This window comes from Alexandromys fortis, unplaced genomic scaffold (genome assembly GCF_014885135.2).
Source record: "Alexandromys fortis isolate MF-2015 unplaced genomic scaffold, M_Fortis_MF-2015_v1.1 scaffold_63, whole genome shotgun sequence".
In the NCBI taxonomy this organism is placed as follows: domain Eukaryota; kingdom Metazoa; phylum Chordata; class Mammalia; order Rodentia; family Cricetidae; genus Alexandromys; species Alexandromys fortis.
In genome coordinates this window covers 8032271-8055004 of record NW_026067953.1, presented here as the reverse complement: position 1 = coordinate 8055004, position 22734 = coordinate 8032271, and the positions used below count along the sequence as shown (strand labels likewise).

General features: G+C 51.2%; 1 protein-coding gene across 2 annotated transcripts in view; it reads left to right on the top strand.

Annotated features, from left to right (window-relative positions):
• Window positions 1-22734, top strand: part of Itpk1 (inositol-tetrakisphosphate 1-kinase) — a 134576-nt gene that overhangs the window by 31104 nt on the left and 80738 nt on the right. For both annotated transcript variants that reach the window (XM_050151543.1, XM_050151545.1), the window contains exon 2: window positions 2080-2104. In XM_050151543.1, the coding sequence (XP_050007500.1) occupies window positions 2080-2104 (25 nt within the window). The remainder of the gene's footprint in view (window positions 1-2079; window positions 2105-22734) is intronic.

Here is a 22734-nt window from a genome sequence, read left to right as displayed (position 1 = left end):
GGGAGATCCTGCCTGCTTCCTGAGGCTGTGAGTACCCAGACTGGCGGTGGCATTTCTTGTGCCAGGGCTGGGAGCTAAGCTGCTTTTCCATATTTATAGCTCTACTGGACAGCAGCCCTTTATGGGCAGCTGTTTGCAGGTGGGCACCAGAACTTGGCCAGGGGCACAGTTTGTAATTGTACTCAGTCCCCGTTTCAAGGAGTCTAGGTGAATGAACTGTAGGTCCCCCGTCCTTCCTGGACCCGTCTTCTCTGGGCCCTTTCCTTGGTAAAATACACACATGGGCCGCTTCAGTCCCTGTGGGCCTGGTTTCACTCTTTCTTCCTGAGTGACAGCAGGGGCTAAGGGCTGGAAGAACGGAATCCAGGTTCATGGGTGTGTTGTGTGAGTGTGTGTGGGAAGACTCGCGTGAGCTGAGTCCTGAAGGTTGGGGATGGCAAGTGCACACTCTGGAGAGGGATAAGACAACCCTGTGCGCCAGACCTCAGGGAGGCGGGGGGCCTAGCTGGGCTTGCAGTAGGAAATGCGAGGCAGGTCATTGAAGGAAGATAGGTAGCCAGCAGGGAGCCTTAGTGTGGCACGCTCTGGAAAGATGTTCACATAACCCGCTAGCTCAGATGGGGCGAGTGAGATGAGTGTGATGGATAGTCGGCCGTGGGACTGTGTGGGAAGGTGGTGGAGAAAGATGGAGGACGCAAAGCCCAGGCTAATTCCACAGTGAGAGAAAACATATTTGTCTTCCCGAGTCTGGCTTATTTCATTTAGCACAGTGATCCTTAGTTCCCATCTGCTTCCCTGCAAACACCATAGTCGCTTTCCTCTTTACAGCAGGATGTGTCTCTTCATGCGTTCCTCTATGGGCAGAGCTGCAGTCTGGTTCCATACCCTGCCTCGTGTGTGAATGCGCAGCAGTAAACATGGGCATGCAGGGTCGTCTGTGGTGTACTGACAGAATGGAGGGGTAGATGAGGGGAGGAGGAGGGGAAAGTGCAGCCTCCATTTACAGGTAGTGAGGGCAGTCGGATATGCGTGACATGGAAGCAGGAGGGTGGGGAGGAAGGTGACCAGCGAGGGGCCGGCATGAAGAAGGAGTAAGAACAAAGGATAGTGATGTATATGTATTAAGTGTCCTGGTGAAGCCTGTTTCTTTGCATGTTAAGAATTAGTAATAAACCAGGCGGCAGTGATGCACGCCTTGAATCCCAGCACTTGGGAGGCAGAGGCAGGCAGATCTCTGTGTTTGCGACTCGCGGATCTCTGTGTTACAGAATGAATTCTAGGACAGGCTCCAGAGCTACACAGAGATACCCTGTCTTAAAAAACTAAAAAATAGAAAAAGAGTGGCAAGTATGGTGGTGCACGCCTTTAATTCCAGCACTTGGCAAGCAGAGACAGGTGGATTGCTCTGAGTTAAAGACCAGTTTGGTCTCCATAGCAAGTTCTAGAGCTGCACAGTGAGTTCCTGTCTGAAAAACAAAACAAACTCAAACTGAGAAAAATCTTGGAGTTTTGTCAGGTAGCATAAGCACCCTTCCCCCAAACCCAAATACCTCCCCCAACCAAGTTAAGGGTGAGAGGGATATGGGTTCCCTAGAGACCAAGGATGGTAGGAAGGGCTAGATATGGCCAGAAGTGGAGAAACGCAAGGGGGAAAGTGGCTTAGCTGGTGCAGTAGGCAGACCCGTGGCCCAGACCAAGGCGTTTGGATCAAGGTGAATGTTTTGGGGATCTATCTGTGATAGTTGAGGCAAACAGGGAAGCCTTGGGGCTGTCCAGGCCAGAGGTCTTACTGCTGAAGACTCAGCCCAGCTCTGAGTTAGAGGGCTCGGGAGACTGAGTTGTTGTCAGCTCTACAGGACTCCAGCCCAGTTTCCCTGGAAGGATACTGGGGGCTCAGGGCTCAGTAACCTTGCCTTTGAAAGGAGGTTCTTCTAAGGCTGCTGGCCGGAGAGGCCTGAGCGTTGAGTGTGCCGCTCTCTCGGTCAGTCCCACTCTCGCTCTCGGCTGGCTGTGGGGGTGGTCTGGCGAGGATGCTTCTGCTGGCTGCAGTAACACCTGTCTTCTTTGTTTTCTCTGCAGGAAGCGAGGGATAGAGGTCGTGCAGGTGAGTACAGATTGCATCTCCATGTTTCTTCTGTCTGGTGACCTCAGCACGCTTCTTCGTGAGAGTTTGGGTGGTCGGCCGCTTTTTATGGGTGCCTGGATTGTGACATCCCGTGGAGATCTGATAGCTTCTGTCCCCAGCTGGGTACAGACTCAGGCTGGTGGCTGCCGGCATTTGGAGAGTTTACAGTGTAAGGTATAGGCAGGGCCGGGAGTCCTGGGGATCATGGCACTTGGGTTGGTGTTAGGAAGGGCGAGGGGACAGTAATGACTGGCTGTGTGTCCTGCCATCCTGTCCTCTGCTCAGTCTCGGGCTCTTTGGCTGGAGAAGGAAGAAGGCTGGATGGGGGGGAGAATGAGCGATGGGAAGGGAAAGAGAGTACGGACAAATGAAGGAGGGCCAGAGAAGAATGGAGGGATGGCCCTGAAGTGGCTCTCCAGGCGCCACCACAGCCGCCTCAGGAAAGTCGGCAGGTTCGCTCTCTCCGAGAGAGCTTGGGCATGGGATTACCTTTTGATATTCTGGTAAAAGACCTTGGCCCTTATGGTCATGTCTTTCCAGGGATGGTGGAGTGGTGTTTACCTCCATGTAAGCCCAGAAATACAGACCCACAGTGAAGGGCAGGTTATGACAGGTGCACCAAGATGTGCCTGGTTCCCTGTGTCGCCTTCACTGTCCCTGTCCAAGATGAACCTGACTGTCCTGGTTCCAGGCTGTCTGTCCTCTCATTTGCTTTGATAGCTGTATCTGCCTGCCCTGCAGAGAGCGGGTCACCAAGGATGGGGACCTGACCAAGGCTGATGGCAGACATCTAAAGGAAGCTTCTAGAAAGCCTGCTGCAGAGTACTTAGAGCCCTTGTTTGTTCAATTTCAGGAGGCCCCTGTTTAGCAGCTGTAGGAAAGGGTTTCCCCATCCAGACAGGCCCTTCCCTGGCATGCCTGAGATCTCTATACTCTGGCTGGGGGTGGAGCGGGAGCCTGGAGTTGTGATTTAGCGGGTGCCAGGCAAAAGGGCTCTGAAAGCCTTCAAGATGCGTCTGTTGTTCATTTGGGTGATGATTTGAGGGGAGGAGTGGTGGCTGGGGACAGAGTGAAGCCAAACCGGGTACTTTCTACTCTGGCCTCTAAAAGTCCATGGCGAAGCCTCTCCCCGCACCTCCTCCTGGCGTCCCGGAGAGTCGCGAGAACTCTGAAACACGAACACACCGAGGGAGACTCTGTAAGAAGCTGGAAGCCTAATACCTTGGCTGGGTTTCCTGAATCAGCTGGGCTTTTGTGTACCACATCCCAGTGTGAGGTAGGCAGGGCGCCAGTCACTGGGTTAGGTGAGAGTGAGTTAGAGGATTAGGGGGACCATGCCCCGCCCCCTCAGCATCCATCTCCTTTGTCAGGTCCTGATTTTATGGGAGGAGGTATCTCTTGTCGAGATGAGGAAACTGAGGTTCACGATGTTGTAGCCTTTGGAGACGACAGTTGCTTGGTGGTGAAGTGAGGTTGAGGTTTGTCTGGTTTGCTCTGTGGTCATCTTTCTGTGTTAGTGCATGACCGGTTTACAAGCTACTGCCCTCCTGGTGTTGCTGGTCTTTCGCTGTTGTCTAAATGGATAGGACTTGGGTACAGGACCTAAGCATGAGGAACCTGGGCAAGATCCTGCCTGTTTATCCAGGTCCCGGAAGTCATTTCTCTTCCTGTTATCTCTTGGCAACTGCAGCAGCATCAGTGATGGACATTTATGGGGACTGTGGTGTACCCAGGAAGTGGCCCTTTGTTCTAAAGGAGCTTTGGTGTGTAACCTTTCCCAGGCGTGGGTGTGCGCACGTAGTGTGCAGCAGCGAGAACTAACAGATTGCCTCAGCTACTCCCGCCAGGGAAGCATCTCTGGAGACGAGGAGCAAGGCGGCCTGGGCTCAGGTTCTGGCTGTGTGGTGAGCCTGCCAGTCCACATGATGGGGCAGTCGGCAGACCTGTCCCAGGATCGTGGAGGACTGAGTCAGTCCAGGTGACAGGCCTGGCACTGGGCCTGGCAGGCAGAGGCTGGTGCCCTGCAGACCTGTGCCCAGTGTGGGACCACAGGACATAGCCCTCCGTCATCAAGGGAGGCAGCAGGTCGTTGTAACCCCTGGCGGTAATGACTGGAGGTGGATCCTTTTTTGCTAGTAGCAAAAGTGAAAGAGGGCCCAGTGGAGCTGGCTGCTGGCTGGCTCACGGGTGATGATTCATCTCCCCTCCCCGTGAGTTTTAACACTTGTTCCTATAAAAACTGAAAACTGGAGGTAGAATTAAAACTCTAGCAGTTGGGAAGACTCATCTGTGGTTGCGGGAAATGACTTTTTAAAAAGTCCCATCCATCTCCTCAAAGTTGCACGTCTAATAAGTTTTCTTTTTATGCATATCATTTGTTTTGAGCATATGTTGGTCATGTCGATCAATTACCAATAATGATTTAGTTCGGAGGAAACTTGTGCTGTATGTGAGAACTTTATGACCGTACAGAAAGCCTTTGAGGGGGGAACAATTATGTATATAGCTCAGCAGTGTGGTAGAAAAACACGTGAGAAACTTTCCGTATAAAATACCCCGACAGCTTAGCCATCTCCAAGGGAAGAGGATTGGAAATTAGTATAGAAGAAAAAAGGGCAGTGTTTGGTTTCGAGCTGTCTGAGAAGGCCCTGATTATGTAACCTGGAAATAGATGACGGTGGACTGCAGATCACCAGGGTATTTAGACCACGTTGGACCATTTAAAAGAGAAATAGTAACAGTTTTATTTTCTAATGTTAATATTTACATCGTGTTGGATATGACATCCTCTGCAAGTATTTAAACTTACGGGACATTTCAGATGTCAGCTTAAAAACGTACCGATGGAGACCGTTTTAAACATTAATTTTGGGGTTTGGTTTGAAGGCTGTTTACATCTCAGAACCAGGTACTTCCTCAGACAGGGATGGCGACAGGCCATCGAGAGGCTCTGCAGGTCCTCCCAGGGGGACTGGTGAGCTGTCCTTGGCTGCCTGGCCTCTCCTGATCTGATTTACTGTGAGTTCTGCCACTCTCTGTTCAGGTTAGCTCAGGAGGGGGAGGAGGCTGCCCGTGTGCCCCATGTGGTCTCTCAGGAGGAGCAGGAGCCTGCTTTGTGTTAGTGTGAGGCACTGGGCAGGACCCGAGGGTTGAGTACAAGGTGAGGACTGAACAGGCATTGCTCTCTGTTTGACAGCCTGGACACCTGTGTGGGCCAGTCTACAGTAGGTGACGAGGGGCCCAGAGGGGCAGAGATATTGGGACCTTCACCCCATCTGTCAGGAAGGCTTCCCGGGAAGGAACCTCACTGGTGGGGGTTAGTTGTGTGCTCTATCTCAGTGGAACCTGTTTGAGAGGCATGGTCCAAGCCCACAGACCCATCAGGGCTTGCCTACCTCCCACCCCCCCAGTCTGAAAGGTTCTAACATAGTCAGATAGATGCTAAACTGGCCAAGTGCTAAGTAGGGAGCGGAGACAGCCTCTGGGGACGGAGGTTACTGGATTCAGGGTGGGTCTTGGGCTTCTCTGAGGGCTCATTAGAAATCCTGTGTTTCTTTGGTCCGGTCTGTGGCTAGTTCAGGAGAGGCGCTTTTCTCTGCAGGATTTCATTACCCCCGAACTCAGTGGAGCAAGGCCCGAGAAGACCCTGCCCACCTGCAGCTGGCGTGCTGGCAAAGCCCCTGCCCCAACAGAAGCCTGGATTCCACCCCACGGGTCTGTTAGCCTGGGCTGTTATTTTCAAATGCAAATGAGTAAGCCACAAGTGTGAAAAGTACAGTAGCCAATTGTAGATTCCTCCTTCCAAATTCTTGGCAGATTCAGACATTGTGAAACCTCGTCTTGGGGCAGCCACTGTTTGCCAGGCTGGCAAGTAAGTTTTCCCCAGATGGGAGCAGGGCCTCTCTCTGAGTCCCTCCCGAGCCATCACCCACTTGAGATACTTAATTTATTTTTTAAATGTGTCTGGGTGTTTTGCCTGTACCTATGTCTGTGTGCCACATGCATACAGTGCCTGCGGAGGCCAGAAGAGGGCATTGGATATCCTGGGACTGGAGCTCAGATGGTTGTGAGCTACCACGTAGGTGCCAGGAACTGAATGGGGTCTTTTGGAAGAGCAATCAGCCTGCCCTCAAAGCTGGCAGACATCAGGCGTCCAAGGAAAGGCAAGCTGAGTGAGAAGCAGAAGCTAGCCGACCATATAGCTCTGAGGGGGCCATGTGCTCAGGATTGGAATAGAACTTTGTGCTGTGCCGGTGCAGTTCAGGGGTGGAGGTGTAACATTGGAGTTGAGGGGCAGGCCCTGTGGATGGAGCAGGCTCTCTGTGGTGGGTTAGGGGCACTGAGGGGATGAAGCAAGGAAGGTAGGCGGCAATGGGAAGGCCCTGTAGAGGAGGTGACAACCTCTTGATGAGGAGTGATTGAGGCCTAAGTGTTATGAGACATTACTAGGTTGGCATCATGGGACATAGAATAGCCTGCATCCAGACTTGGAGGCTGGGAAAGGTGTCTGTTGAGGATTAGTAGTCTAGGGAGATTGGGCTTTGGGTCCTGAGAGGGTGGGCAAGAAGCCGAAGAGAATGGGAGAGTCCAGATCACCAAGGAGCTGGGTGAACTTTGGTGGGGGCAGCATCTGGGCACTGAGGGGCATCGGATAGGAAAGAAGTGCACTGTGGTTGAGGTGGGGAGAAGAGCTCCCTGGAGGGCACAGGGAGGTTCTCAGGAAAGAGCAGGTCTCTAGCAGGAACCTGGGGTTACAGCCTGTCAAGGGGAGATGCAGGCTGGCTGTAGTTACTATGGCAACAAAGGGCGGTAGGCCAGGTGGCAGATGTGGTACCTGAATGGGTTTGAGAGTGAGGAAGACTGAGGGGTCCGCCCCCAGTGTTCCTTGTTCCTAGGTTCCAGGGTTCCAGGGACAGGAGGAAGGACATCCAGGGAAGAAAGGACGATGATGACAGGCAGCTGTGCTGAATTCAGGGGACAGAGTTCTCCGATTCAGCAAACGTTTTTTTTTTTTCATTGTTTGGTTTGGTTTTTTGAGACAGGGTTTCTCTATGTAGCTCTGGAACTCACTCTGTAGACCAGGCTGGCCTTGGACTCAAAGAGATCCGCCTGCCTCTGCCTCCCTAGTGCTGGAACTAAAGGCGTGCGCCACCACTCCCTGGCTCAGCAAATGTTACTCGTAGAATGTTTTTGCCTAGTTTCGGGTGTATTTTAATAGGTTTATTAAAGGTACAGATGGGTCAGCCCAGGTAGGTTTCCTCTGCTGTCTTATTCTCTCCAGTGTCCCCAGTGCCAGGCCGTGTTTCCCGATGAAGGAGGTGCCGTTCCTTTAGCTCTTCCCTTCTCCCCGCGCTCTGGAGCTCATTTCAGTCTCTTTGGGAAGCTTCTGGTCACCCCCATTGGAAGTAGTGACTTTCTGGGGACCACCTGACCACAGCTGACCCTCAGCAGACCAGTACCTCCAAGGATGGCCACCACAGGCCTGGGATGTTGGCGTTGAACAAGAAGGTTCATGCGGCCATCAGAGGCCAGTAACGGACAAGATCTGGCTCTCTGAGGAGGTCTAAGCCTGGGCCATATTTTCTGCCAGTTTGATTTCTGGGTGTGGGATTTCAGCTTCTTCCTCTTTAAAAGAGGTCGATACTTGGCACCCTGACAAGTGCTGAAGGAATAGGAGTCACTTTACGTCACCTTCGCAGTGAACACGGTGGCCTGTGAAGGGGCAAATGTGTTTTGGAAGAAGTTGGGCTGCCTCACCAGAGGGAACTTTTGAATTTCTAATTATTAAGGATTTTAGCTTGCCAATTTTTTAAGACAAATTTTATGTGTGTTTTTTTTTCAGTGAAGGTATGAATTATTTTTTTATAAATGCAGAAATTATTTTCACTCAGCTACTTATTTGGATATGTTAAGTAACAAATTTATGATCATCATTATGTTTTTTTTTTTAATAATGACACATGGGGTGGAAATGTTATGTAAATTAGTGTCTGTTTGTACCAGGTTTTTGTAGCCATAAAAAAAATTCTTATTTTGGAAGACCTTTAATAGCAGCACGGTGGAACAAGGGGCAGGCAGATCTCTGTGAGCTCAAGACCAGTCAGGGTTACGTAGTGAGACCCGGTCTCCATAAACAGAACAAAACAAAAAAATCCCATCTTGGAAGACAGTGTGAGAACATTCTAAAGATGGCTGCTGAGTGGTGTTAGCATTTGCCAGGCGGCTTCTGTTCTAGTTGGGGGTGTTTGTGTGCGTGTGCATGATTGTGTGTGTGCGTGCATGAGTGTGCATGTGTGTGCATGTGTGTGCGTGTGTGTTTTGCTGAGGATGGACACGTCCTAGCAAATGCCCTGCTGCTGAATTACCCACCATGCAACCAACTTTATCTTAGCCTTGCTTTCCCAGGCTTCCTGGAAGGGACGCGTACAGTCCTGAGTGGTCCTGAGTGGCTAGCAGGCTTCAGCTCTGTCTAACCTTTCTGTTCTCCAGCCTCAGACTCACTGAGTCACCAGGAGAAATCCTTAGAACAGAAAAGCTCTGCTTCCACTGTCCAGATGGGAGAAGGTGGCTAGGGAAGCAGGCTCCCTGTGCCTGCCTTGTCTGCATTCACAGGCATCTAGAACCCAGGTCTTCCTATGCTATGCTGAACTGAGCTGGGACTGGGCGTCCACAGGATCTACTTGCCCCTGGTCTGCTGTCAAAACTGTCCTTGAATGGAGTGTGGCAAGCAAGTGCGTCACATGAGACCAAAGAGAAGCAAAAGGGAAAACAGAAAGGGATGGAGGGAGCATTTGGAAGAGGCAGAAGCAAGGGTATGTTGGAAGGTGGACTCCAGTTCTGGGGTGAAGTCACTATTCTAAAGTGGTTCTTGAGGTGCCATCCACCATTACTGGGACTGTGGGAGGCTTTGAATGCCCCAGTCCCGTCTGAGTCTGTGATCTTGGTGCATCCTGCAGCTGGAGACATTTTGTGCAGAGCGTATGAAGCCACATGGGACTGGGGCACGATTTTGGTGAGCACAGGGGCAGACCTGCTGCTAAAGGAATGGTGTATTGATGTGACAGCTGTCACAGTCGCAGGCAGGAGGCATGCATGCATGCATGGTCTTCTGCTTACCTCCAAACAACACCAAGTACCTTGTCTTTCTATTGAGTAGGAAGGCCGCATCTCCCTCCCGAGCCCCACTGCTATTTCTCTGTGTGCCTTCAGAACTACTCAGGTATCCTCCTGCCTGCAACCCCTCCCTGCTTCTCCTGCAGATGGAACTGCCTCTTAATTGTTTTCCTGAGGCTGGAAGTTGATGGTCTGGGAAAGCTGCTGGGTCCAGCCTGTGCACTGTGCTTGCAGGATGGGTGAATAGAGAGTCAAGCTTTGCTTCCCACAGACAGTGCCAGCCCTGGTTGGTTAGCATAAGTTCTAGATTCTTCTCGCACTTCTGAGTAGCGTGTTCATGTTGGATGGATTTCTAGAAGTAACCTTACCGAGTTTGAGGCATTTAGACCCTAAGGTGCGATGGTGGCACGGCTTGCTTGCATTCTGAGTGCCCCCACCCACAGTGCCTACAGGCTGTGCCTTGGGCCAGTGTCTACCTCAGTGTCCCTCATGCCTGGGTCTGTACTAGAAGTAGGGCACTAGGCAGCCCAGGGAGGCCCAAGGCAGTTCTAGGATGGCTTGTGGTCACCCTCTCAGCATCCTGCCTCTGGGTAATGACCTTGATGGAGCACACCTTTTGTGCTGTGGCATAAAGATCCATGTAAATTTATTCAGGTCCTCATATATAGTTCAGATAGGCTTATAAAATTGTCATTTTTGTTTTAAATGAGGAAACAGAAAAGGCAAGTAGTTGCCTCAGGTTGTGGGGAGGGGAAGGAGGAGAAGTTGTTGAAGGCAGTCGGTAAGATTCTAGTTTTGTTTATTATCATGTTTAAAGCTTTCTATTATGGGAAAACCACACAGCATTCCAAAGTTGGGAGAGCATAGCCTAACGCGTCTCATATGCCTTCCCCGGAGCTTGCGTGTGTCCACATATGGCCAGCACCACTTCAGGGAGACCTCCCTGCCGCCAGGTTTCTACGCTGTCTCAGTGTCCTGTCACATCTAGAGATGTTTCTGATAGAGACTGAGACTTGGCCTGCCCTCCTGGGAAGTCGATTGGAAAGGGTGGGCTGCCAGGTGGCCGGGCTGTATCCCACTCCTCCTGCTTCTGCCTCTGCCTCTGCCTCTGGGAGGTGAGGAGGGGATAGTGCCCAGCTGTGGACTCTGGGCCTTTGGAGTGGCACTCAGACATGTGGCTAGAGCCACTGGCCCAGAAGGCTTGTTTGCCATGATACCTCTATAGGAGCGCTTGCTGTCACAGAGAGAGGTGGCCATAGCAAATGTGCTTTCCCCCAGCGATTAGCTGGGATTATAGACACATGCCACTACACCAATGAATTCAGATTATTATTTTTAAAAAATTATTTTCAATTTACTAGGTGTGTTTGTGTAGTGTGTGTGTGTGTGTGTGTGTGTGTGAATGCAATGCTGGTGTGCAAGGGAGTGCTTGTAGAGGTCAGAACCCAGATCTCAGGAGTTGATTCTCTCTTACTGCCTTTGTGGAGTTGTCGGGCCTGAGCATAAGCCCCTCCACCCACTGAGCCATCTCTCAAGTTCCTTAATTAATTAATTATGCTATATTTACTGAGAGCACACACGTGTGTGTATGTGCATGTGTGTACGCTCACTTACATGTATATATGTATGTGTGTAAATCAGGGCCTTAAGTAACTGGGACTGGCCTTGAACTCTGATCCTCCTAAGTGGAGATTACAGGTGCGCACCACTGTACTTGTCTTGCGTTTGCAAGGTTAGCCTTTTCCACATTAGTGTAGGCTGGCTCAGGTAGTACAGTGTCCTCCACGTTGTCACCTGACCCTTAGACTCCACTGCTGGCTTTGTGTCTTTCAAAGCCAGTGCTTTTCTGCGGTCCCTTGCCTGCACTGGGCCCTTCTACTGCATGGCTATTAGGTGTCCCTTCTCAAACAAGCCCCGTGTTGTTACTGTTTGCCATTGTGCCAGGGCATAGAGTGCAAGGGGTCAATGAAACCCTTGTAGTTGATCCTTGCTCCAGGAAACCCAGCTCCAGTCCCAGCCACATGTGTGCCTTTAAAAAACACTGTACAGAGCCCTAGTGTCCCTGAGTCTCCCTGAGACATGCCCTGTTCTCCAGACATTCTGCTCTTGCAGCCGGCCACATCCGCCCCTCTCCCATCCGGTGGGCACACGTTGTTTTGTCAAAACCAGGCTACAGTCACCAGCTCCTTAAAGCCTTCTTGGGCTTTCCCTTTCCAGGGAGCTACCCCGAGCACCCAACCTTGCAGGCATCTGAGCTCTCTCATCTCAGGGTCTCATCAGGGTAGGGGCTTTCCCTGCCCTTTTCTGTAAGTTCTTTAGGAACATGGGTCACGTCTTGTTCTTCTGGGGGTTTTGGCTGCCTAGTGTACATTCTGGCATTTAGGAGCATTTTGCCAAGAAATCTTTGGAAACCAGCAGGAAACTGATTTAATATTACAGAAATATATGCCTGGAGACCGTCCTCACTGTCTTATTTCCTCAGAGTGGTCACCATTGCCTTCTGCTTTCCTGTACTTTACTAACTTACTCTTTCCCCCTTTCCCTCTGGTTCTGTAACACCTATTTTATGCTTTCAAACTTGAGGCTTTCAGGGTTACCACGCTGGTTGTGGGGAAGGTACCTTTCATTGCTGGGGATAGTGGTGATGCATTTGTGTGCCATGGAAGCTGCGTGATCTATACTTGGTGGAGTATGTAGCCTGCTGTTGGGCGAAGCTTGCTGTTGCTTTTCTGGGCATGGGCTGATGTATGTTTGGCATCATTTTCAAAGATCTGTCATTTGGGAGACTGATTCCAGAAACGCTGGTGGGTACCAGAATCCCTTGTAAAGAGCATATAGTGTTTGCACGTAACCAGTGCACTCCAGCCGTCTCTGGCTGCCTATCACATCTAGTGCAGTGTAAACACGATGTCGGAAATAAGGAATAAGAACAAACATAGTCTGTTTGTCGTAAGCATGCTTGTAATATTTCTTTCAAATATTTTTGATCTGAAGTTTGGATCTCGGATACAGAACCTTCCAGGCACAGAGAGTCAACTGCATACATGAACTGGAAATAATTTTCTTTCTTTAAAAAAAAATTTTTTTAATGTGTTTGTTTGCCTATATGTATGTATGTACACCTTATGCGTGCAGTGCTTCTAGTGGCCAGAAGAGTGCATAGAGCTCCCTGGATGTGGAGTGACAGATGATTGTGAACCACTTTATGGGTGCTGGGAGCTAAACCCAGGCCCCCCTGCAAGAGCAGCCTTTACTTTTAACCATGGATCCATCTCCTTAGTCCCCATTTTCTCTCTTCTTTTGCAGTACTAACTTGTGAGGTAAATTACCATTTAATTGCTCTCGGAAAGGGGTGGCTGAGTTTTTGCATTCTAGAGTGGCAAGGTTTCCGGTATTTTGCGTGTTTAACTTTTTACCTCCTCCTCCCAAGGAAACTCTAGTAAATAAGGTGGTGACAGGCAGCGACAGGAGAACACCTCCGCTATGAGAGCACACGGGGCAGTTCTGAGCCTCCTGGCAGCCAGTGCGTATGGGAAAATGGGATTAGTTACCATGGTGAAAGTCCCCAGGAGGGAGAATAAAAACCTTGGATAGGACTTGGGTGCTGGCACATGCCTATAATCCCAGAAATCAGGCGGTGGAAGTGGGGGAGATTGTAAATTCCAGGCCAAACAAACAAACAAACAAACAAAATGACAGGCTCTTTCCTCTGCACGTTGAAGAACCACGTAAGTGTTACCCAGAGGAAGTTTTAACCTGGGGAGGAAAAGAGACTTAGAACAGAAATAGGAGACGGTAGCCAGAGCCCCTCTGGTCCCAGCCTCACTCTCCTGCTCTGTCTGGCCAGCTGCAATTCTCCAACGTCCTGCATCTCCGAAGCTCTTCTAGGGGGACTGGTAGGATTGTATTCAGCTGTCAGTAGGGGACTAGAAATGTCAGCAACCAAAGAAAACACGATGCATTTGTCTCCCACTCTAAAGATGCCAGATATAGGCAGCACAGAGCGGTGGGGGCTCCAGAGTGCTACACCATTGTCTGTGACATCCCACCCTCGCTGCTGGCCTTGTGTGGCTTCATGTTGTTGGAGCTGCGGTCACGTTTGTTCTCACTCTGAGCGGAGGAGGCAGTGTGGGAACAGGCCCCCACCGAGCACTCACCCAAACCTGTTCTCATTTGGTTGCCTTCCCAGAAGTCCCTGTGTTACTGCTTCTGCCCGTGCCTGGGTCAGAATCAGAACTGAGCCACACCTGGTGTCAGTGGGCAGGCAGGGAGTATGATGTTTTCACTGGGCACGTTGTCACCTCCAGTGACCTTAGGATGCTGTTACTGAGGAGAACGCGAAGGCGTGGAATGGGCTTTAATTGGTGAGCCTCCTGAAGATGAAGCTCACTGGGCCTCTCTCTTAAGACAGGACAAGTTACTCACCTCCCCGAGTTTCCAACTCCTCCCCTGTAGAATGGGAGTATTGGTTGACGACTCACTCTCATGGTTTCTAAGCATTGAGATAATGCCAAGTAAGTGGGCACAGAGCTTGATATGTGGTTTGTCTTGGAAGCAATAGTCCAGTACCGTTTGCAAGTGCTAATATAGTTGTCATTAGTGACCTGTAGAAAATGCAAGTATAGGCCGGGCGGTGGTGGCGCACGCCTTTAATCCCAGCACTCGGGAGGCAGAGGCAGGCGGATCTCTGTGATTTTGAGGTCAGCCTGGTCTACAAGAGCTAGTTCCAGGACAGGCTCCAAAGCTACAGAGAAACCCTGTCTTGAAAAAAAAAAATACAAGTATAAAGTGTGTGTGTGGGGGGGAGGGGGATGAGCCACAATGAAGGGATCAGACACACTGGTCACGTCTACACTCTTTTCAGTTTGCTCAGAGTAGGGATGACCAGAGATGATTCTCCATAGTGGTCCGATTTGTGGTCTCTGCTTCTATTTGACAGCCCAGATCTCGCCCCTTTTTAAGGGTGGATGCTGTGTGGTCTACAGTACCTTTGAGATAGGAATGGGGTACATTAGTGGGCAAAGGCTGATTCAGTTCTTTTTCAGCAATGATAGGGTGCAGAGATGTGGATGCTAGGCCCTAGTTTCAAAAACATCACTTTTCCCCAAACCCAGCATACCATTTATGGTTCTCTGGGGAGGTCCCAGGGAGTCCCAGGCACAACAGTTAATTGCCTTTTCCAAAGGGTTTGCATATCTGGAGCTATAGCTTGGCTCTGCCTCTCTCTCTTGACTCCCTCGGGAACCAGAATGGCCCTTCCTTCTCCACAGATCCCAGATGCTGGGTATAAGAGCAGGCAGGGAAAGCCTTTCTGCAGATGCTCTGGGGACTTGAGCTCTCCAGCATCACTGTCTGCATCTCTCTCGCTCCTCTTGAATTTTGTAGAATGGCTATAAAGCATGCCCTATAAGGAGATGCCGGCTTGCTGGGGCCCAGCCAGCAGCCGCGTCCCAGAAACTTGGTGTTGTGGGGCTTAGTCATCCTCCAGAGCTGCTCAGGAAGCTATGCTGATCCAGTGGAAATGAGGTGCAGGGCCTGGGCTGGGACCTTGTTCAGGGCATGAAGGGACACCCTGAAGGAGACAGCACTGGAGTCTGGGAGCTGAGACATACCTGTGGAGGAATTCCAGAATGCCTTTGTCATTGGGCCGTACCTTCGTGAACCAGCCCTGTAGCAAAGGGATAGGCTCTCTTTGCCTTCCCTTGCTGGCTGCTTTTGTTAGTACCCCTTTTAGGCAAGACTCAGGCTTCCCATGTGGAGCCACCCTTGCTGTGTGCTGCCCAGTGAGCTAGCAGCGGAACTGGGTTGGGTTTCAGAGGAAGGTGCTCCTCTGTGTCTCACTAGCCACTGGCTAGGATTCACCCGTAGTTCCAGCTGTACCCTTTTGTAGCTGTGCAGTTCTGGGCAAGTGGATACACCCTCTCTAGGACCCATCGACCAGATGGGGGCAGGCTGAAGCTTGAGATGAGGCAAGAACAGATGGGAGGAACTTGTGTATCTCAGTCCCACTGCCGTGAGGCGGCTCAGGAGGGCATGCTGGACTATGCTGGGCAAGGACTTTTTAGCAGCTCATCTTCTACCAATATGACTCTGGTCTTATGAAACCCACCCATGGCTAATTGAGAATTTGGCTTTGACTGGTGTGTCTCGACTCAGGTGGGAGAGGGGTGTGGTTTCCTGGTGTGGAGGAAGTCCTTGGTTTCCCTCCTCCCATCATTCCCAGTGTTTGACAAGGTCAGTGGAAGCCAGGTTGGGCAAGGATGCCTCTGGGACTGAACTGAAGGCCCAGGAATAGGGCAGAATCAGCCTCACGTTGGGGAGGGTGGTGGGGCACACAGTGATTGAGTTTGGGAGACTAGTGGCCTGGGCTACTTCTCAGCCCAGGCAGCAGAGCCTAAGAGAGTAACATCTGAAACTATTGGGTACTTGCAGGATCTTCTGGGTCCATCACTCAAGGGGATTCTGCAACTTTGATATCTGTGACTTCAGTGTCTTTTCTAAGCCAATGGGCATAGGGACCCTTGCCCATCCATATTCTAGGAAGATGAAGTGTCTTAGGTCCAATGGCCGGAACTCAGCCTTGACTGTAAGATAGGGAGTCCCTGCAGCTGGACTGTTAGTGGTCCCCTTTGCATTTGAGACAGCACACAGCTGCTGTAGGATCAGGGCTCCTCTGGAGCTGCCTCTGTCTGTGTGTTCTGACCTTCTAGACTTTCTTTAAATGGCTTTCTAGAAGATCCATAACGTCCTATGTGGCCTAGAGGAGCAAAATCCATTTCTTCGCACTCCAGGGATCCAGTGGTCACACGTCCTTCAGTTGTAGAGACAGACTGTTCATTGACACACTTTAAACAAATTATGGCCCAGATCCTGTAATCTGTTCTCACAGGGCACCTCTGCTATATCTGTCTGTTGTGGTTATTTGATTCTCTAGGTGGGTGCTGGCCCTAGTTCTCCTCTGTTGCTGTGAGTGTCCAGCTCTCATGTTGTGGGGGCGGGGCTGTGATAGTTACTGTGTATGCTACAGAAATAGGAATATTTGTTGGTGTGTAGCTTGTTAAAGTAACATATACTTCCTAGGGGACACATAACCTGGGCATCTGGGGGAATAGTGGAGAGTGAACACTGTTTTGGATGCCTGTGTCACGTGTGCTACCGGGATGGACGTGAGACGTGCTTCTCTCTCCTCCTTCCTGTGTCACTCACAGTCTAGCTGCTCCTCTCTGTCCCCTGGGGTTGGCAGGTTGCAAGGCAAGGCGTGAATGTGGACAGGGAGGGGGTGGACCAGGGAGGGGTGGTTGGCTCCCTGCAATACTCTTGTTGCTGGAATTTACCCAGGACTCATTGCCAGGCCCTTGGCTGTCCTGTGAGACTCTGACATGACCAAGCTCCTGACTTACTCTCTTCACCTGAGGCTTTGGAAGATGGATGGCCGTATGATTACATTGTAAAGATGGCAAGAAGGGTGGTTACGGCCTGATCTTGTCTCCTGCCAGGACCATGTGGCACCTGCTCTCTCCCATCTACTGCCAGGTGATTAGCCATCACTCTTCTGAACCTCAGGTCATGATCCCTCTCCCCACTGTGCCTGACAAGAATGACCTAGTGCACACCTGTGTCTACCACAGAGAAGGCCTCAGGTCAACACTATTGGTTCCCTGACTGCCCCACAGCCTATCCACTGCCTTTGCAGTGTGGGCCGCCCTGGTTGCCTCTCTGTAAAGAGATTGTTCTGTCTCTTGGGTCCCATCTTTGTCAGCCTTTCCAGAGCTCTGACTCTTCTGAAAGTGAGGGATCTCCCCACGGAACCATCCCTCCCTGTTGCCCCAGCCTTTTATCTTGAAGCCGTGTTCACACTGCAGAATCCTGGGATCTTAGCCCTCCACCCTGTGGGTGATGAATGTGTGAGAATTTCTTGATCTGCTCGAGGCTAGCCCCGTGGAAGATCTCAGCAGGGCGGATTGCCCGAGAATTCAGCTAGCTCCCCGCATACAGCCTCACTTGCGTGTGATATTTTTGTGTACAGCGAGTATACATTAGGTTGTGTGCATGCACGCAGGAGCTTTGGGGTTGGGCTGACCTGCAGGTTTGCATCTTGCTTCTGACCTTGCCTGGCCTTGGGACCTAGTGTCAGTCGCTGTTCCATTGGCTGACCGCCACGTTCACGCACACCTGAGTTCCTCATCCTTGCCTTGCTGTGGTCCCTGTGGCCTGGAGAGGTGTGAGAGTGCGGGGGAGGAGCAGGCACATGCTCACTGTAGCTGCTCTTGGTGTGGCGGCCCAGGAGGCATTCCCCACCAGGCCAGCTTTTAGCCTCACATCATCATGCTCCAAAAATGCTCGCACACAGTTTATTTAACTTTAAGTGGGGCAAATTCTGAAATGGGTTGTTTATTGTCAAAGTTGAAATTTTAATTTCTCATAAATTCCCCACAAATTGCTGTAGTACATTTATATTTATTGAATCTGTCAGGGTTGTTTGTAGGACTGAAGCCCGGGCTCCCCGTGTTTGTGGGCCGTTGCCACAGCGACACTGGGGTCTGAGGCTCTGAAGCAGAGGCCTTGCTCTCATATGGTTAGAAGGTTCTGGATTGAGCTCTGGGTGGAAAGTATTGCTGTAGCCAGCTCTGGCTGGGGTGAGCTATTTAAGATGCCAGATTGTGTTTTAACTTTGTTCCTCTTGTCTGTTTCCCTTTCCCTCGGGGTGCTTTGCCTGTCACCTCATTCTGCTCTCCCAGCTCTTGAGGGATGCAGGTTCCCCAGGAACCCGGCTGTTTTTCCACAGAGACTTCTCACTGTGGGCATGGTGAGGTCCACACCTGCTTCACAACCTTGGATGACCTGAGGCCTTGTCCCGTTGTTACCCTACCCTGTAGTCTTTCTAACTCCTTTCCCTTTCATTTTTATCTGCTAGGAATGGGTTCTGCCCCTCAGCTTTGCCACACCCACTCCAGTCCCAGTAGCTGCTTGTACTGGCCTTCTCTTTATAAGAGCTTTGGAATAGGCAACCATAGAGCTACCACTGCCATGAAAGTGTCCCTGTTCCCTGAGACCAGGTCAGGTGCAGTTTCCAGAGCACCTCACCGAGCAGGCTCTCTGCCTCTCCTTCTTCACTGCTCCTCCCCTGAGTGGGTGCTCTACCAATCTTGTGGGTGCTCAGCCACCACATGGTGATCAGGAAACCCGAGGCTGGACTTGTCCCAAGGACCACTGTGCTCTCTCTCTGTGTCCCAGGGACTGCAAGAATGACTGAGGTCCCTCAGCTTCAACAGAGGCCTCGCTGGCAGCAAGGTCTGTTTGATGAGGTCAGAACCTTGGGCCTGGCCGTCTCTGGGAAGAAGGCCTCTTAGCAGGGAAGGAACCCGAGGTACCCCATAAGAACCCTCGCTTGTGTCTCTAGCTATCCAGAGCTTCTGCTGCCTCTGTCCTGGGCAAAGCAACACCCAGGGAACATAGCAAAGAACCCTGTCTTCCTGGAGCACACATGGATTACAGGGCAAGAGACCGAAACAGTAATGAGTGTGGGCAAAGTGTGAAGATGGAGACAGGAGAAGCCCAGCAGGGCATGGGGCTCACTGGGGTTAGAGAGTGTGGCTTGGTCAAAGCTGAGCACAGGCTACCCTCTGACTCTGTGGTTCTGCCATAGAGAGGGGGAACTGGCTGCTCTCGGGTGCAGCACCTAGCTGAGTCTCACGGATGAACCTAACAAAGGAGCTAAGCTGAGAAGTGTACTCAGTGTCCCCCCCATGTAGGTGAAGGTCGTGGGGAGGCAGATCTGTGCTCTGGAGGTAAGGGGTAGGCCAGAGGTGGACCACCAGGGGGGATAGGGTCCTGGGTGGGTACACAAGACAACTGCATGCATTTGTGTCTTAGTCTCGGCCCGGGGTGTCCACTTACACTACCCTTTTCCTTTTCCCCCTCCTTTTAAAAGGTCCCCGTTTATTTCCATGTAGTACTGGGAGTTGAATCCGGAGTGCCATTCTTATCGTATGTTTATGCTTTGGTAAAAGGCTTGTAGAGAATAAAGGCAAGACAATTCTTGGAGGCAGAGCCCGCTGCTTTCCGTAGTTTGTACTCCTAGGTTCTCTGAAACAATGGTTGTCAAACAGCTGGGACCAGCAGAACAGGAGTGCCCTCTTCCCAAGGCTGCTTGCTGGGAGGGTCTCTCTGCTCAGCAGGACCCAGGCTTCCCATAGAAGTCACCTGCTGGAAGCCTGCAGCCTCTAGGCATCCTTGCTCTCAGCTTCTGTATTCGGAGCCTGGTGTCTGCTTGGGAGTAAATGAGCCGTATTTACAGGATGAGGGGATCCGTGTCCCAGTGACTTCTGCTACTTGGGGAGCGTAGGCTCCGTTTCTGGCTGGGCAGTACAATACAGTCCCCCCTTGTGATTTCAGTCCGGCCTCCGGTTCAGAGTGGCTGTGGCAGGAGCTGAGGCTGTCCCTTTGATGCTGCATTCCATGCAACAGATGCAGGCGCTCAGACCGCTGTCAGGCATTCCGAATACGTAAGCTGCGTGTGCCGTGTGACCCTGTGCCTGGCTGAGCCTCATTCGAGCTCAGAGGTCAGACCAGTGCACACCAGCACTGGCTCAGGTTCCATTTCCAGGTGGGCCCTAATGACCCCATGGGGAGTAAGTCCCCAGGCTGTGCCAGGGAGAGATGAAGGCCACACAGGAAAGAGCTCGTCAGATTCAGGATGGGAGCTTTCAGGGAAGGTATTTTCCTGCCCTTGTTTTCTTCCACCTCATCCTTCTTCCTTTAGCCACCAGGTTGACTTTCTCTTCCTTCCGCAGGTTTCTCTGAGTGCCCATGCTGTTTTACCTGTTTTCCTGTCTAGACTCCAGGCATTGGTCCAGGATCCTCACACAACCAGAATTACAACCACCTGGGAGATTGCTTTATTTATTTTTCAGTTTTTAAAGAAAAGATCTTTTGTTAGCATAGGCTAGCCTCCAGTTCATTCTTTAGCCAAGGATAGATGGCCTTGAATTTCTGAATCTCCTGTTTCTACCTCTGAAGTTTGGGGAGTGTGGGTGTGTATTACCACACTCATTTTATATGGTGCTGGGGATTGAGCCTAGGCAGACACTCTCCTGAGCTATATCTGCAATCTTTGACCTGGGAGGTTTAAAAACAACATGTAAATTTATTTTAGCAGCATTTGGAAAGACAATGCAATATGTAGTTGCCATATCCCTCCTCTGTATACATCCTTCACTGCCAAAATCTCCCCAGAGTGGTGCATTTGCTGCAGCCATCGAACCTTCTTGGACACATTATTGTCACTCAGATTCCATAGTTGGGATCAGAGTTGCTCCCGATGCCGTGCCTGCGACATGGGCAGTCTGCAGTGACATGTACCTGCCATCTTGGTGCTGCACAGAGCACCTCCTCTGTCCTGAACATCCTCCATCCTCCAAGAACATCTAAAGAAGCTTTGAGGGGAAGACACTGGTAGAGTGCAGCTCTCTGGGGTGCATCCGGACATTGGAGTGCCCTGAAGTTCTCAGGAGGCTCTGACTGCTATGCAGCTGAAGAGGGGGCACGGGTTGAAGCTGTGGTTCTGAGTTGAGGGTGTGTCCAAATGCCCAGAGTGTACATTCAGATTGGTGGCCAGGCTCACCCATGCACCTGCAGATGGGTGGGGTGTGTGTGTGTGTGTGTGTGTTAAAATATGTGTCCCTGTCTGAGTCGCCCTGCTTGAGGACAGTGTTGAACAGTGATGGGGAAAGATGAACTCATGTTCTGCTTTCTCTCCAAAAGAGACCATATTGACCCCCGAGTTCTCAGGCCTGGTGTCTAGAAGCTGACCCTTTTTCAGATCGCATTGCCTGCTTTCAGTAGGGGATCAATCCAGTGACATTGCCTGCATCACCAATCTTGGGGGGACTTGCTTTGGGAGGAGGGTTGTGGGAGCGCAGACTGCGTCAGGTGAGACTTAGGTTGTACTCTAGCCCATTCAGTCTCTCTCAGGCCATCTCGGTCCTCACTAGGGACTTCTGTTCCTCCCACCTGGACAAACAGAACTTCTAATATAAAGACAATCTGGATAGGTCTTCCCAAGTAGAGGTGGAAGTCAGGAATTCACAAGACCTAGGCTTTACACAGTGCCCAGGATCTGACAGTCCCGTAGGAGAAGCAGCCTGTTCCTCAGCCAGGCCTGCCCAGGGTGCCTGGCATCAGTCACAAAAGGCCTTGAGTAGAAACCGAGTTGGCTCCTGGGAGTCCAGCAATAAAATCAGTGTAAATACAGCTAACATTTGGAAGAACTTTATAAAGTACTTGAAAAAAAATCCCTCGCATAAACCCAAAGCCAGTCCTACAAGCTGTAAGGACAATTAATGTCCTACCTTTTGGCTGTAGAGACTGAAGTTCAGAGTGGTTCAATTGATTTCAGAACTGTTAAAGGGGCAACATTTGGATTTGCACCCAGGACTCTGTTGTTTCCTGCTCTCTCAGCCCCCTCTTTGGTGGCACCCTCCTGCCCGTACAGGGGCTCCTCCCATGTTCTGACTACAGAAGGGTGAGGGGGCTGGTACTCTCCTGCCTGGAATATGGGAGAATTTCTTGTGACCCACTTCCTGAAGTATGTGGTGATGGTTCTTGACACTTATCTCTACAGAGAGACATGGAAGTGTGTCCTGGTGTGGGTGGGGGCTCGGAGGAGCTACCTGTCTTTGCACGGACCAACCAGCTGAGGAGTCTGCCGCCTCGAATGTTCTCTAGGGTCCTTAGATTAGGGGTATTGGGAGCCTTGACTCTTATCAAGCACACTGGGGGTCCTAGAGCAGACACCTGCTCTTGGTGTCCCAACCTTTATTTATTTACAATGTCAAGAAGGACACGCAGTTAGAGAGTATGGGACCCTCTGATGTGGAGTGGGATCCTGGATGCATGGCTTCTCTGTGCAGGAGATGGGAGGTCCCTGTGTGTGCCGAGTGCTGGGAGCCTGCCTGATGTCAGACCCCAGAGAATGGCGTCTGTGGTATGGAGAGACAGCAGACTGCCTCACCCTCTTCCGCCAGGTGCTTCCACTTTGGTGAGGAGACCAGATGTCTCGGGTGAACTTGGAGCTCCCTTCAGTACCTTCTGGACAGTTTCACCAAAGCATTTTGCCTTCTGCTCCCACACAGGTCCTCCTGAGGGGGCAGCAGAACTCTTCCCCTCGTGTCCTTTTTGGTAACAGTCTCTCAGTTAGCTGACCTGTCTTCCTCTAGCTGAGCTTAGCCACCTGCGCTGAGACTTGCCGCCTTTCTGACTGGGTGAAGGAGCTAAGCAGCTTGCAGGAGCCCAGGCAGGCCCTCGGAGTGTACTCGAATGCACTGGGAGGCCTCTTGTCGCGCCGCCGCCGTTCAGTGCTGGCTCGGACTCTCCTGTCTCAGAAAGGAGGGAGTCGCTTGCCTGGGGGCTCTTGGAGAACCGTTTGACGTGTGTTGTGTGTTGCTTAATCGCTGTGGGGTGGCTCCGCAGTCAGTGTGCACAGACAGTAGCAGGTA